Source organism: Acipenser ruthenus, unplaced genomic scaffold, assembly GCF_902713425.1.
Source record: "Acipenser ruthenus unplaced genomic scaffold, fAciRut3.2 maternal haplotype, whole genome shotgun sequence".
Lineage (NCBI taxonomy): Eukaryota > Metazoa > Chordata > Actinopteri > Acipenseriformes > Acipenseridae > Acipenser > Acipenser ruthenus.
Window position 1 is genome coordinate 32,501 of NW_026708473.1, and position 16,139 is coordinate 48,639.

At 46.6% G+C, this 16,139-nt stretch overlaps 2 protein-coding genes across 2 annotated transcripts in view; both read left to right on the forward strand.

Moving 5' to 3' along the window:
* Positions 1 to 7,175, forward strand: part of LOC131733448 (kinesin-like protein KIF22) — a 10,215-nt gene extending 3,040 nt beyond the window's left edge. The window contains exons 3-14 of the mRNA XM_059021177.1: positions 1 to 109; positions 344 to 504; positions 847 to 1,056; positions 1,473 to 1,703; positions 2,062 to 2,215; positions 2,602 to 2,716; positions 3,130 to 3,262; positions 3,563 to 3,776; positions 4,866 to 4,930; positions 5,181 to 5,381; positions 6,687 to 6,746; positions 6,998 to 7,175. The exon at positions 1 to 109 is cut by the window's left edge and continues 19 nt beyond it. Coding sequence (XP_058877160.1) covers positions 1 to 109; positions 344 to 504; positions 847 to 1,056; positions 1,473 to 1,703; positions 2,062 to 2,215; positions 2,602 to 2,716; positions 3,130 to 3,262; positions 3,563 to 3,776; positions 4,866 to 4,930; positions 5,181 to 5,381; positions 6,687 to 6,746; positions 6,998 to 7,027 — 1,683 coding nt within the window. The 3' untranslated portion in view covers positions 7,028 to 7,175. The remainder of the gene's footprint in view (positions 110 to 343; positions 505 to 846; positions 1,057 to 1,472; positions 1,704 to 2,061; positions 2,216 to 2,601; positions 2,717 to 3,129; positions 3,263 to 3,562; positions 3,777 to 4,865; positions 4,931 to 5,180; positions 5,382 to 6,686; positions 6,747 to 6,997) is intronic.
* Positions 7,176 to 7,937: 762 nt separating this feature from the next.
* LOC131733452 (proline-rich transmembrane protein 2-like) lies at positions 7,938 to 14,286 on the forward strand. Its single transcript, XM_059021182.1, has 4 exons — positions 7,938 to 8,198; positions 9,235 to 10,548; positions 11,207 to 11,339; positions 12,036 to 14,286. The coding sequence occupies exons 2-4, from the start codon at positions 10,024 to 10,026 to the stop codon at positions 12,044 to 12,046; spliced, it is 669 nt and encodes a 222-aa protein (XP_058877165.1). The 5' UTR covers positions 7,938 to 8,198; positions 9,235 to 10,023; the 3' UTR covers positions 12,047 to 14,286.
* Positions 14,287 to 16,139: the final 1,853 nt, after the last annotated feature.

Genomic DNA, 16,139 nt, shown 5'->3' on the forward strand with positions numbered 1-16,139 from the left:
GAGCGCTCCTCTCAGCAGGAGGTGTACACAGGCTCTGTGAAGCCGGTTCTGTCTCACCTGCTGTCCGGCCAGAACGCCAGCGTCTTTGCATACGGGCCGACAGGGGCAGGTGAGTCCAGTAGCGCCGCCCGGACCGGTCTCTCTCTGTCTCTCTGTCTGTGTCTCTGTCTCGCTCCAGGGTCGCTGGTGTGGATCAGGGACTGATTTACCCGTTCAGAGTGAAACAAGTGAAGAAACAGCTGCTTGGGTTTGACTCTGGAGAGATGCGACCCACACAAACCTAAGCAGCTGTTTCTTCACTCGGACTGTGTGTGTGTGTGAGTGATCTCTGTGTGTCTCTCAGGTAAGACTCACACCATGCTGGGCGGAGCAGAGGAGCCGGGAGTGATCCCCAGGGCTGTGAGGGACGTGTTCCAGATGGTGAGGGAGCAGAGCAGCCTGCCAGCCAGCCAGGACTGGGAGCACAGCGTGAGCATGTCCTACCTGGAGATCTACAACGAGAAGGTGTGTGTGCGTGGCACAGCCTGGCCATCTCAATAAAATACCTGAACAAGGAAAAGGGTTGGGATATGAACTGAACCCCAGGAGTGGGTGCAGCAGCAGGGCTAGTGTGAGTTTGTAACCCTGCTCAAACTCCTGGCTCCTGATCATTTCAATATTAATAATAATACTAGACTTCATTGAGGGGAGCTCTGAGCCCCAGGACTGGGTGAGTGTGAGTTTCTAACCCTGCTGAAAGATGCTTTGATTCACTATTCAAGTTTAATTTCAGCTTCTGTGACTATATGTAATATACCAGTTTTGACACACTTCTGAGCTGCTCTGATGCATTTTTTTCCTCTCCAGGTTTTGGACCTGCTCGAGCCCCGGGACCTGGACCTCCCGATCCGGGAGGATAAAGACAAGAACATCCTGATCCCGGGCCTGACCCAGCGAGCCATCGGCTCCTTCTCAGAGTTCGAGAGCCACTTCCTGCCCGCCAGCCAGAACCGGACCGTGGCCAGCACCAAACTAAACACGCGGTCCAGCCGGAGCCACACGGTGCTGGTGATCAGGGTGAGCGAGACTACAGCCCCCACAGCGCACTATATAGAATGAACTCCCTCAGCTTCATAGAGTCCAGTGAAAGCTGTTGAATAATGTTACATTAACATACAGAGCATACATAGAGCGCTTAGTAGTTTTTCAGATACTTAATGAAAAACTGACCAATTAAAAAATGTGACATTTCAAAGTCTAACCTGAAATCCTCTCTGTATTATGGCTTCCGGTAGACTTTTTTTTATTTTTGTATGTTTATCATTTTGTAGGTTCTTTGATTTATTGGCATGACTACATTATCTCTCTAAGTCTCAACACTCCCTTGCGCGTGTCTCTAATATTCTCTCTCTCTCTCTCTCTCTCTCCTCTCTCCCTCCCTCTGTGTGTGTCTCTAATACTCCCCTCTCTCCTCTCTCCTCTCTCTCTCTCAGGTAGTCAAGTCCCAGCGCTCTCATCCCTTCAGGCAGCTCACCGGGAAACTCTACCTGATCGACCTGGCTGGCTCGGAGGATAACAGGCGGACCGGGAACCAGGGGATCCGGCTGAAGGAGAGCGGGGCCATCAACTCCTCCCTGTTCGTGCTGAGCAAGGTGGTCGACTCCCTGAACCAGGGTCTGGCCAGGGTGCCTTACAGAGACAGCAAGCTCACCAGACTGCTCCAGGTAAACCAGAGAGAGGCACAGACTTCATTATATAAGCTGTTGCAGGGATGGGAATCGGACTCCTATTGCACAGCAGTGTCACCCATTCCAGGTTTTACTACCAGATTGATCAAGATGGAGCAATTGCAAAAAAAAAAACAGGTGACTACGGATACCTGTAAGAGTCAAATCAAGCTGTGTTTGTGACTGCAGGGTTCCCTCTAGTGGAGAGTTGTGAGGTTTACAGGCTCTGTGTGTTTTGATTGCAGGGTTCCCTCTAGTGGAGAGCTGTGAGGTTTACAGGCTCTGTGTGTTTGATTGCAGGGTTCCCTCTAGTGGAGTGTTGTGAGGTTTACAGGCTCTGTGTTTTTGATTGCAGGATTCTCTGGGTGGCTCGGCTCACAGTGTGATGATCACCAACATCGCCCCGGAACAGAAGTATTACTTTGACACCCTGACCGCCCTCAATTTCGCTGCCAAATCCAAGCAGGTCGTGAACAAGCCTTTCACCAGAGAGACCCTGCAGGCTGCCGGTGAGGGGAACAGGGGAGGGGCGACGGGAGCAGGGCACCTCAAACCCTCGATCCCGGGGGGACCTCCTGTGTCTGCTGGTTTTCATTCCAACCAGGCTCTTAGTTACTTAACCAGACCTTTCTTAATTGAACTGATCATTTGCCTAATTAGACGTTGGGAGATTTCAAGTTAACTACTCTAACTTTGAATTCTTCAACTGTTTAAGAAACTAAAGTCAAACTAAACTCACACTCTCTCTGTGTCTGCCTCTCTCTCTCTGTGTCTGCCTGCCTCTCTCTCTCTGTGTCTGCCTGCCTCTCTCTCTCTGTGTCTGCCTGCCTCTCTCTCTCTGTGTCTGCCTGCCTCTCTCTCTCTCTGTGTCTGCCTCTCTCTCTCTCTCTCTCAGCTCTGAAGAGGCAGAGAGAGGAAAGCGCTCAAAGTGAAAACGCCCCCAAGAAGAGAGCCAAGGAGTCACATGACCGCCCCGCTCAGATGACTGACGTCTCTCCTACAGCGCGCAGGTCGGGACAAAAGATAATACTAATAATAATATATAATAATGTTGATAATCCCTCTCCGTTCAACCGGGGGTCAATTATATTACACTTAAACCTTCTCCGTTAGTAATCCTCTCCAGAGTGTCTCTGAGTGCTGTGTATTCACACTGTGGTCACTTAGTGAATACCTGGGAGTTTACACATCGTTACAATGGGATTATGCAAAGTTACTGTGGACTCAGCGTGGAGATCTGCATGATATAACCCTAACCCTGGACTGTGGCTCCAGCAATGATTCAGACAGCCCCCCTGAGTTTCAATAGCCATAGTTTTATATATTATACTGGACTGTGGCTCCAGCAATGACTTGGATCTCTCTCTCTCTCTCTCTCTCTCTCTCTCTCTCTCTCTCTCTCTCTCTCTCTCTCTCTCTGCAGCCCCCCCGTGGAGGTGTGTGACCCCTCTGTGCTTGAGAGGCTTCTCACCCTGGAGAAGCTGATGATGGGAACTCCAGAGAAAGACAGGCTGAATCTGCTCAGGACTGTGCAAGAGAGCAGACAGGAGATCAAGGTAAAATCTATCACATGCTGATAGATAGAAAGAAAGATATAGATAGAGATTAATAGATATACCCTTATCTACGGGCGTAGTAATTTATTTTATGTTAACGCAATATACAATTCCTATTTAGGACTCTGAATAGTTAAATGCAAACATCTCTCTCTCTCTCGCTCTCTCTCCTCACCCTATCTCTCTCGCTCTCTCTGTGTCTCTCTCTCTCTCCCTCTCTCTCGCTCTCTCTCTGTCTCTGTGTGTCTTCCTCTCTCTCTCCTCTCTCTCTCTCTCTCTCTCTCTCTCTCTCTCTCGTAGAAGCTGAAAGAGAAACAGAAGGAGTTGGAGGAGCAGGCTTTGGCTGCCCAGTCTCTGCTGGCAGAGAGCCGCAAAGCAGCTGCTCCCAGTCTTCCCAGTGCCAGCTCCCCCAGCGACGAGACCCTGTTCATGAACCACAAGCACCCCTCCCTGCTGCGCAAAACCAGCACGGCCAAGCCCAAGAAACAGCAAGCCATCGTCTCTCCACTGCTAGGTAAGAGAGCAAAAACAGGGTCTAGTGCTGTGTGTTAGGAAGACATTTCAGAGGGCTGGATCGCATCAATATCAGGCTCTAGTGCTGTGTGTTAGGAAGACATTTCAGAGGGCTGGATCGCATCAATATCAGGGTCTAGCGCTGTATATTATAAAGACATTTCAGAGGGCTGGATCGCATCACTATCGGGTTCTAGCGCTGTATATTATAAAGACATTTCAGATGGCTGGATCGCATCACTATCAGGGTCTAGCGCTGTATATTATAAAGACATTTCAGAGGGCTGGATCGCATCACTATCAGGGTCTAGCGCTGTATATTATAAAGACATTTCAGAGGGCTGGATCGCATCGATATCAGGGTCTAGTGCTGTATATTATAAAGACATTTCAGAGGGCTGGATCGCATCAATATCAGGGTCTAGTGCTGTATATTATAAAGACATTTCAGAGGGCTGGATCGCATCAATATCAGGGTCTAGTGCTGTATATTATAAAGACATTTCAGAGGGCTGGATCGCATCGATATCAGGGTCTAGCGCTGTATATTATAAAGACATTTCAGAGGGCTGGATCGCATCAATATCAGGGTCTAGTGCTGTATATTATAAAGACATTTCAGAGGGCTGGATCGCATCAATATCAGGGTCTAGTGCTGTATATTATAAAGACATTTCAGAGGGCTGGATCACATCAATATCAGGGTCTAGCGCTGTATATTTATAAAGACATTTCAGAGGGCTGGATCGCATCGATATCAGGGTCTAGCGCTGTATATTATAAAGACATTTCAGAGGGCTGGATCGCATCACTATCAGGGTCTAGCGCTGTATATTATAAAGACATTTCAGAGGGCTGGATCGCATCGATATCAGGGTCTAGTGCTGTATATTATAAAGACATTTCAGAGGGCTGGATCGCATCACTATCAGGGTCTAGTGCTGTATATTATAAAGACATTTCAGAGGGCTGGATCGCATCACTATCAGGGTCTAGCGCTGTATATTATAAAGACATTTCAGAGGGCTGGATCGCATCACTATCAGGGTCTAGCGCTGTATTATAATTAATTGTCTTTTTATTCTTTCAGTGCTTCCAGTGCAGCCCCTGACACACGCTATCGTGAGCTGCAAAGCTGAGCAAACGAAGATGAAGGTACGTTTTATAAGAGAGACAGACGCAGATTAGCTGATATAAAACTGAGGTACGGGGAGAGTCTGTCATACAAAGAGTGCAAGAGAATGAAACACATTCTCAACACAATCAGAGGGAGACACACCTGACACTTAGAAACAGAAAAAATATATATATATGTATTTTACTTCTAACCCTACTGTATGTTTGCAATGATCTTCCGTCTCATTAAAACTGTGTGTGTTTGTCTCTGCCTGTTTTGCATTCCCAGTCCCACGTTCCGGAAGGCAAGGAGAACTGGGAGAACTGGGAGACTCGTCTGGACTCCTCGGTCCTGCAGAAATCCCGGGATCGGATCCTCAGCCTCCTGAACACGGGCTCCCTGAAAGAGCTGAAGGGATTGCAGAGGATCGGAGACAAGAAGGCAAAGCTGATCATAGGCTGGAGAGAAATCAACGGGGCGTTCACACAGGTACACAGAGAGAGAGGAGAGGAGAGGGGCGTTCACACAGGTACAGAGAGGAGGGAGAGCAACAGGGCGTTCACACAGGTACAGAGAGGAGGGAGAGCAACGGGGCGTTCACACAGGTACAGAGGAGGGAGAGCAACGGGGCGTTCACACAGGTACAGAGAGGAGGGAGAGCAACGGGGCGTTCACACAGGTACAGAGAGGAGGGAGAGCAACGGGGCGTTCACACAGGTACACAGAGAGAGAGGAGAGGAGAGGGGCGTTCACACAGGTACAGAGAGGAGGGAGAGCAACAGGGCGTTCACACAGGTACAGAGAGGAGGGAGAGCAACGGGGCGTTCACACAGGTACAGAGAGGAGGGAGAGCAACAGGGCGTTCACACAGGTACAGAGAGGAGGGAGAGCAACGGGGCGTTCACACAGGTACAGAGAGGAGGGAGAGCAACGGGGCGTTCACACAGGTACAGAGAGGAGGGAGAGCAACGGGGCGTTCACACAGGTACAGAGAGGAGGGAGAGCAACGGGGCGTTCACACAGGTACAGAGAGGAGGGAGAGCAACGGGGCGTTCACACAGGTACAGAGAGGAGGGAGAGCAACGGGGCGTTCACACAGGTACAGAGAGGAGGGAGAGCAACGGGGCGTTCACACAGGTACAGAGAGAGGAGAGGAGAGGGGCGTTCACACAGGTACAGAGAGAGAGGAGAGGGGCGTTCACACAGGTACAGAGAGAGAGGAGAGGAGAGGGGCGTTCACACAGGTACAGAGAGAGAGAGCAACGGGGCGTTCACACAGGTACACAGAGAGAGAGAGAGGAGGGAGAGCAACGGGGCGTTCACACAGGTACAGAGAGAGAGAGAGGAGGGAGAGCAACGGGGCGTTCACACAGGTACACAGAGAGAGAGAGAGGAGGGAGAGCAACGGGGCGTTCACACAGGTTTTAATCCTGTACTTTAGAGTACTGTAGTCTCTTACAAGTGTATTTAATCTGTAGTATTTTGTATTTAATCATATCCTGATGTAACTATCACTGACACTGTTATCTGCTGTATTATTGAATCGTATTTTGTCACACTTGTACTTGCTTGAACCAAAGTCATTGTAATTTATCTTGCTCTTAATTGTATTATTACTTGTACTGTGATTCTTGAAATGTATTTTTGCTTACGATTGTAAGTCGCCCTGGATAAGGGCGTCTGCTAAGAAATAAATAATAATAATAATATTCTGTTTATTTCAGTGCATTTTGTGTTTACTAACTTCAGTTTTAAGGCACCATTTCTAAATGTTAACACTTTTTTGTTTGGCAGGTTGAAGACTTACAAAAAATAGAAGGCATTTCAGCAAAGCTGCTGACTTCCTTTCTAAAGGTAAGCCGTTTGTCTGACGCCTCATCCGAAGGACTGAGCACAAGGAGGTGAAGTGACTCGCTCAGGGTCACACACACACACACACACACACACAGGGAGTCAGTGGCTGAGCCGGGATTTGAACCTCCTGGTATCAAGACCCCTTTTCTCTAACCGCTGGAGCAGAAAACCTACCTGGAAAGATGATTCTAGTTGAAGCTGGAGTTTCTAAATTGTTTTAATCTCTGTCTTCTTCTCTCTCCTCTCCTCAGGCAAATATCCTCAGCACCATCGCTCACTGACTGGCTCCACGTCTTCCTGCTGTACATACATTTTACTTACAATAATTTGTTTTTTTAATTACTGCTGTGTATCTAAAATGCTTTTTTGTGTGTGTTTAAACTTGGCGTCTATTTTTTTTTTAATTAGCAAATAAACTACTCAACTCTTTCTTTGTGTGTGTGTGTTCCTGCAGTCGTTCCTCATACAGAACTCATCATGACAATACAATATTCTGCGTGTTCAGTTTCGACATAAAATCGTTTGCTTCCGTTTGCAAGAGTTCTATTTGAACGGGTCGGTTAACTGTGAGTGATGCTAACCGGACTGCGGTGATGACAACACCAGTACCATTATTATTATTATTATTATTATTATTATTATTATTAGTGGTAGTGCTGGTTTATCGTTATTTGCCGCTTGTTACCAGTCGGCTCCCCCGTTTTATTTTGGCGTCCGGCAGCGATGGACAGGATCTGTTGTTGACATGACGACCAGCTTGCTGAAGAATAACATTGAGAGAGAGATGGACCAGAGACGCGCAGACGCGCACACACCATACCGGGGTTAATAGCGGCGGTCTAACTGATAAATAAAGAAAACGCATTTCTAAAATGGAGAGAGAGAGAGAGGGCGGGGAGGGACGGGAGTCTAGCTGTTAAATAATTTTAAAAAAACAAAACTAGCATAGAGAGGGGAGGAGGAGGAGAAATGGGGAGAGAGAGAGCGATCGAGACAGTGATGGGGAAGAAAAGGAGAGTGGGGGAGGAAAGGAGAGAGAGGTGGGGAGACAGCGTGATGGGATAGTTGTAGATTATGCATATTTAAACAGATCGCTCAGGGAGGGTGTGAGAGAGAGAGAGAGAGAGGAAGGAGGGAGTGTGAGAAACGGGGCGGGTGAAGGGGAGGGGGGGGGTCTGATCAACGCGTCAGCAGAGTGTTCAAGAGCGTGCGCGTCTTTCATCTTCACTCCCCAAAAAATATTCCTCCCCTGCGCCTCCTTCATAATAAACCATTTAAACCAGTATCATATTTATATATGAGCATCTATAACCCGAGGAGTCACGTTTTTAATTGGAGATCTGGAAGGCGATAAAAGAAGAAAAAAATAAATAAATAACGTGTTGGTTTTAAAAAAAAAAAAAAAATTTGGTGAGGGGGGAGATTTCTAATCGAATACGGCTCTACAAAAAAGTAAGATTGACTTTTTAAATGATTAGTATTATTACTGTCTGTCTATGTCTGTTATTACTGTAGCTGTTAACTTTGAATATTACGTCTCTATCTGTCTCTATCTATCTGTCTGTCTGTTTGTCTATCCATCTATCACAGACACACAGGACAGACACGCACACACAAATACACAAAGAAAGACAGACAGAGACACACACACAAACACAGAAAGACAGACAGACACAGTGAGGACAGACACACAGACAGACTGACACACACACACAGAGACGTGTTCGTGTGTGATGCAGTTAGTTAAATGATATTGTTGCGACGCGTGTGGTGCTGAAATATGCGTTATTTTATCATTATTAGTAGTAGTATTAATATTATTATCAGTATTAGTATTGATATTATTAACGCTGGCTGTATTGTCAGCACGTTTTTGCTCTCTTCAACAAGAAACAGTCGCTGTGCACCGAGAATTATTGAGAATCTGGAGGGGAGGGTCTGTCTGTCTGTCTGCTTATCTCTCTCTCATATCTGTCCGTCTGTCTGCTTATCTCTCTCTTCTGTCTGTCTGTCTGTCAGTCTGCTTATCTCTCTCTTCTGTCTGTCTGTCTGCTTATCTCTCTCTCATATCTGTCCGTCTGTCTGCTTATCTCTCTCTTCTGTCTGTCAGTCTGCTTATCTCTCTCTCATATCTGTCCGTCTGTCTGCTTATCTCTCTCTCATATCTGTCCGTCTGTCTGCTTATCTCTCTCTTCTGTCTGTCTGTCTGTCAGTCTGCTTATCTCTCTCTTCTGTCTGTCTGTCTGCTTATCTCTCTCTCATATCTGTCTGTCTGTCTGCTTATCTCTCTCTTCTGTCTGTCTGTTTGTCTGTCTGTCTGTCTCTGTCTACTTATCTCTCTCTCTCTCCTGTCTGTCTATCTGTCTGTCTGTCTGTCTGCTTCTCTCTCTCTCTCTCTCTCTCTCTCTCTCTCTCTCTCTCTCTCTCTCTCTCTTTTCTGTCTGTCTGTCTATACCTCTCTATTTAATGTCATTTTTCCCCCACACAGGAAGTCCCGCCCGCTGTGTGTACCTGATATTTGACCACGCCCCCACCCCCCTCCTTAGAGGACTGACAAAGCAAAAGAAAACAGAGAGAAATAAACGGAGAGAAACGCAAAGGAGGGAAGAAAGAGAAAGAAAGAAAAAGAAAAGAAAAAACGGCCGAAAAAAAGTGTATTTGAAAAAAAAAAATACATTAAAGTCGATTTAAAAAAAAATAAAATAAACGGAGGGGAAAGAAAGAAAGAAAGAAAGAAAGAAAGAAAGAAAGAAAGAAAGAAAGAAAGAAAGAAAGAAAGAAAGAAAGAAAGTGTATTTGAATACCACATACCACAAATACACACAGATATTCCAATTTGTAGCAACAAAACGGTATTATTATTATTATTATTATTATTATTATTATTATTATTATTATTATTAAACACATAAGGTATAAACAAGCGCCAGACATCTAAAAAAACATTTCTATCTATCTATCTATCTATCTATCTATCTATCTATCTATCTATCTATCTATCTATCTATCTATCTATCTATCTATCTATCTATCTATCTATCTAACGAAACAAACCGACAGAATGCATTGAATTGAATGTATAACGAGGCTCCACGGAAAGCCTGCCTTTCAAAAAAAAACACTTCTGACAAATTAAACTTGCGCGCACACACACACACACAGAACAAAAATAAATAAACAAAAACTCGTGCTCTTGCTCGAATTCAAGCAAAAAATAAAATAAACACGCTCGCAAAATTCACTCTCCAAAAAACTGCAGCTGACAAACGCCGCGGCTATGAACGCGGAAAGCAACCCGATTCTCGCTGAGCCCACGGCGCCCCCTAGCGCCGCCGCGGAGGAGGAGCCGCGCTGCCCCGCTCCCACAGCACAGCCCCAAACCGAACCTGAACCCCAAACCGAACCGGAACCGACCTTTCCCCAGGAGCCGGACCGAGCCACCGCGGTAATCGTGGATGAGAAGCGGCAGGAACACAGCAACGGCCACGCCCCGGCTGCGGCGGTCCGTCCCGCGGTGAGCACCGGGGATCTCCACGCCACGCCGGACTTCAAGCGCCGGCAGGTCCACGAACCGCATCACGGCCGCCGCTCCCGGGCCAGCAGCCGGTCCGATTCGCTTTGCCACCTCCCGCACGTCGGCACCAGCTCGCCGCGGCCCAGCCTGTGTCGCCAGCACTCCAGCGCTACCATCAGCGGGGTGGAGGCTGCGGGGAAGCCCCGAGATTATCTCATCGCCTCCATCCTGTCCTGCTTCTGCCCGGTGTGGCCGGTCAACATCGTGGCGTTTGTCTACTCCGTCATGGTACGAGAGGGGAGGGGAGGGGAGGGGAGGTCTATTCAGGCAGCTAAAACTCTTTACCCCATTGGAACTTAATTGCAGGGATGGGAATCAGACTCCTGTTGCACAGCAGTGTGATCCATTCCAGGTTTTACTACCAGCTTGATCAGCCCCCAGTGTGTCTAGTTAACAAACTCAGGTGTGTCTTAGTGCAGCAGTGTGGAGTAGTGGTTAGGGCTCTGGACTCTTGACCGGAGGGTCGTGGGTTCAATCCCAGGTGGGGGGGACACTGCTGCTGTACCCTTGAGCAAGGTACTTTACCTAGATTGCTCCAGTAAAAACCCAACTGTATAAATGGGTAATTGTATGTAAAAATAATGTGATATCTTGTAACAATTGTAAGTCGCCCTGGATAAGGGTGTCTGCTAAGAAATCAATAATAATAATAATAATAATAAACTCCCTCTCTCCTCTCCCCCTCTCCCTCTCCCTCCTCTCTCCCCCCTCTCTCCCTCCTCTCTCCCCCCTCTCTCCTCTCCCCCTCTCTCTCCCCCTCTCCCTCCTCTCTCCCCCCTCTCTCCCTCCTCTCCCCCTCTCCCCCCCCTCTCCCCCTCTCTCCCTCCTCTCTCCCCCCTCTCTCCTCTCCTTCCTCTCTCCCCCTCTCTCCTCTCCTCTCTCTCAGTCTCGTAATAGTTTTCAGCAGGGTGATGTTGACGGGGCTCGGAGGCTGGGCAGTGTTGCGAAGCTCCTCAGCATCGTGTCTCTAGTGGGCGGGATTGTGATCATCGTGACCTCCTGCATCGTCCACTGGGGTTGTGAGTGTCCCTCCCTCGTCCCTCCATCCCTCATCCCTCCATCAACCCTCTCTCCCTTATCCCTATCCCTCGTCCCTCCTTCATCCCTCCCCCATCCCTCCATCCCTCATCCCTCCCTCGTCCCTCTCTCCATCCCTCATCCCTCCCTCGTCCCTCCATCCCTCATCCCTCCATCAACCCTCTCTCCATCCTTCATCCCTCCATCAACCCTCCCTCATCCCTCTCTCCCTCTCTCCCTTATCCCTATCCCTCCATCCCTCATCCCTCCTTCATCCCTCCCTCCTTCCCTCTCTCCATCCCTCCACCATCCCTCTCTCCATCCTTCCCTCTCTCCATCCCTCTCTCCATCATCCCTCCCTCTCTCCATCTCTCCCTCCATCATCATCACTCCATCAACCCTCTCTCCATCATCCCTCCCTCTTCCCTCTCTCCATCCCTCCCTCCATCATCCCTCCCTCCAACATCCCTCTCTCCCTCCACCCCTCCATCCCTCCATCATTCTTCCATCCCTCTCTCCATCCTGCCTGTCTGTCTGTCTGCCTGAATGTCTGTCTGTCTGTCTGTCTTCCCTAAATATCTGTCTGTCTGTTTTTTTTCTGTGGTTAATTTCACACCAACTGAAATATTACTTTGTAGAAAGCAATGCTAACCGTCTGTCTGTCTGTCTGTCTCTCTGTCTGTGATTCTGTCTTCCAGTTTTGTCCTGAATCGCGGAGCCACATTGACCTCAAAATACAGCCCCCCCCCCCCCTCCACCCCCCCCCCCCCCAAGAGATCAGCCAATGACATCATCAACTCTGCATGAACACACTTCACAACGCGTCACGAGGAGGGAGGGAGAGAGGAGGGAGGAAACAACTGGAATGCATGACTGATTGGAAGAGAATGGAGGGATGAAGAAAACGTCAGAAAAGGAATAAACGAGAGGAGGAGGTGAAAAACAAGCTTAAAAAAACAACTAAACAAAGAAAATACAGCTTTGAAAGAAAGAAAGAAAGAAAGAAAGAAAGAACGAAAGAAAGAAAGAGTCTCCCAATTTCCATTTCCACAGGTTCAATTTTTGCGACTGGATTTCTCCCATAAACACACATTGAATTTACACTGAAGACGCTGAGAGAGACTTCTAGTGGAAACGTTTGCCATTGAATTTACACTGAAGATGCTGAGAGAGACTTCTAGTGGAAACGTTTGCCATTGAATTTACACTGAAGACACTGAGAGAGACTTCTAGTGGAAACATTTGCCATTGAATTTACACTGAAGACGCTGAGAAAGACTTCTAGTGGAAACGTTTGCCATTGAATTTACACTGAAGACACTGAGAGAGACTTCTAGTGGAAACGTTTGCCATTGAATTTACACTGAAGACACTGAGAGAGACTTCTAGTGGAAACGTTTGCCATTGAATTTACACTGAAGACGCTGAGAAAGACTTCTTGAATATTCTATGTGTGGTAAAGCATAGGGAAGCATTGTAAAGCACAGAGAGGTCTGGTAAAGCATAGGGAAGCATTGTAAAGCACAGAGAGGTCTGGTAAAGCATAGGGAAGCATTGTAAAGCACAGAGAGGTCTGGTAAAGCACAGGGAAGCATTGTAAAGCACAGAGAGGTCTGGTAAAGCATAGGGAAGCATTGTAAAGCACAGAGAGGTCTGGTAAAGCATAGGGAAGCATTGTAAAGCACAGAGAGGTATGGTAAAGCATAGGGAAGCATTGTAAAGCACAGAGAGGTCTGGTAAAGCATAGGGAAGCATTGTAAAGCACAGAGAGGTGTGGTAAAGCATAGGGAAGCATTGTAAAGCACAGAGAGGTGTGGTAAAGCATAGGGAAGCATTGTAAAGCACAGAGAGGTCTGGTAAAGCATAGGGAAGCATTGTAAAGCACAGAGAGGTCTGGTAAAGCATAGGGAAGCATTGTAAAGCACAGAGGTCTGGTAAAGCATAGGGAAGCATTGTAAAGCACAGAGAGGTCTGGTAAAGCATAGGGAAGCATTGTAAAGCACAGAGAGGTCTGGTAAAGCATAGGGAAGCATTGTAAAGCACAGAGAGGTCTGGTAAAGCATAGGGAAGCATTGTAAAACACAGAGAGGTCTGGTAAAGCATAGGGAAGCATTGTAAAGCACAGAGAGGTGTGGTAAAGCATAGGGAAGCATTGTAAAGCACAGAGAGGTCTGGTAAAGCATAGGGAAGCATTGTAAAGCACAGAGAGGTCTGGTAAAGCATAGGGAAGCATTGTAAAGCACAGAGAGGTCTGGTAAAGCATAGGGAAGCATTGTAAAGCACAGAGAGGTCTGGTAAAGCATAGGGAAGCATTGTAAAGCACAGAGAGGTCTGGTAAAGCATAGGGAAGCATTGTAAAGCACAGAGAGGTCTGGTAAAGCATAGGGAAGCATTGTAAAGCACAGAGAGGTCTGGTAAAGCATAGGGAAGCATTGTAAAACACAGAGAGGTCTGGTAAAGCATAGGGAAGCATTGTAAAGCACAGAGAGGTGTGGTAAAGCATAGGGAAGCATTGTAAAGCACAGAGAGGTCTGGTAAAGCATAGGGAAGCATTGTAAAGCACAGAGAGGTGTGGTAAAGCATAGGGAAGTATTGTAAAGCACAGAGAGGTCTGGTAAAGCATAGGGAGGCATTGTAAAGCACAGAGAGGTCTGGTAAAGCATAGGGAAGCATTGTAAAGCACAGAGGTCTGGTAAAGCATAGGGAAGCATTGTAAAGCACAGAGAGGTCTGGTAAAGCATAGGGAAGCATTGTAAAGCACAGAGAGGTCTGGTAAAGCATAGGGAAGCATTGTAAAACACAGAGAGGTCTGGTAAAGCATAGGGAAGCATTGTAAAGCACAGAGAGGTCTGGTAAAGCATAGGGAAGCATTGTAAAGCACAGAGAGGTCTGGTAAAGCATAGGGAAGCATTGTAAAGCACAGAGAGGTCTGGTAAAGCATAGGGAAGCATTGTAAAGCACAGAGAGGTCTGGTAAAGCATAGGGAAGCATTGTAAAGCACAGAGAGGTCTGGTAAAGCATAGGGAAGCATTGTAAAGCACAGAGAGGTCTGGTAAAGCATAGGGAAGCATTGTAAAGCACAGAGAGGTCTGGTAAAGCATAGGGAAGCATTGTAAAGCACAGAGAGGTCTGGTAAAGCATAGGGAAGCATTGTAAAACACAGAGAGGTCTTGTAAAGCATAGGGAAGCATTGTAAAGCACAGAGAGGTCTGGTAAAGCATAGGGAAGCATTGTAAAGCACAGAGAGGTCTGGTAAAGCATAGGGAAGCATTGTAAAGCACAGAGAGGTCTGGTAAAGCATAGGGAAGCATTGTAAAGCACAGAGAGGTCTGGTAAAGCATAGGGAAGCATTGTAAAACACAGAGAGGTCTGGTAAAGCATAGGGAAGCATTGTAAAGCACAGAGAGGTCTGGTAAAGCATAGGGAAGCATTGTAAAGCACAGAGAGGTCTGGTATCAGTGATTCGGATTTTGTAACCCTATATTTTGTGATCGAAATTTTAATTTGTTGTAATTATTTGTAATCTGAAATATCTCCAACGTTTTGATTCAAACACAGACTCCCTTGAGAAAGATACGGACAACATATCGAAACGCTGGGCAGCTAATATATATATATATGGTTTAAATAAGCATAGATAATGAGATTTGTAAACAGTGTTTGTGTGCGATGTGTCATTTTATAATGATGTAAATCGTGTAAAGTGATTATTGTAATATATATAATTTTTGGCTTTAAGTGACAGAAATGCATTAGCACCGTTTTTTTCTTTCCCTTCCAAAGAGACGGCTTGAATGTACCACAGTTTGCATCAACGACCCCAAAGAAGAATTCTTTTTTGCTTGAACTGTTTCAGCACTACAGACCTGTATGCAGGTCTAGAAAAAAGTAACATAGCTGTAAACCAATCTTATGTACTATGTGTGTATCTATGGTTGTTTCCATTTGTTTTGGATACTGTGTATTTAATTCTCCCAGGTCAGGGCTCTCGGCTCTCCCCCCCCCCCTCCCCCCTCTCCCCCCCTCCCCCCTCCCCCCCTCTCCCTCCCCTCTCCCCCCCCTCCTCCCCTCCCCCCTCCTCCCCTCCCCCCTCTCCCTCCCTTCTCCCTCCCCTCTCCCCCCTCCCCCCTCCCCCCTCTCCCTCAACTAATGTAGCTAATGAATAGTTCAATTAAGGGTTTGGTTAAGTAATTCAGAACTCGGCTGGAATGAAAGCCAGCGGACGGAGGGGGTCCCCCAGATCGGGTTTGAGGAACCCCGCTCTGAGACTCAGTGAAACGGCACCTTATTTATTTTATTTTATTTTTTGGCCCCATTAACGGACACATTCGCTGCGTACATGTTCTGAAATTATTCGACTTAATAATAAAATCTTATTGATTTATCATGTTTCGTTGTTTTACTGTTTGCTTTTTTTAAAACGTGGGTTTTAATGAGGTTATGTAATGAATTCCCTTCTAAAAATCAAACTCTGCAGTTGACAGACTGTATTATAATGACATTGTAACTGCAGTTTGAGATCACTAGACTGTATTATAATGACATTGTAACTGCAGTTTGAGATCACTAGACTGTATTATAATGACATTGTAACTGCAGTTTGAGATCGCTAGACTAGACTGTATTATAATTACATTGTAACTGCAGTTTGAGATCACTAGACTGTATTATAATTACATTGTAACTGCAGTTTGAGATCACTAGACTTGACTGGATTGAATTACATTGTAAAATGACATTTATTCCATTAAATTATATTTAAAAAATAATAATTTTATCCCCAGTTTTACCAGCTTTCAAAT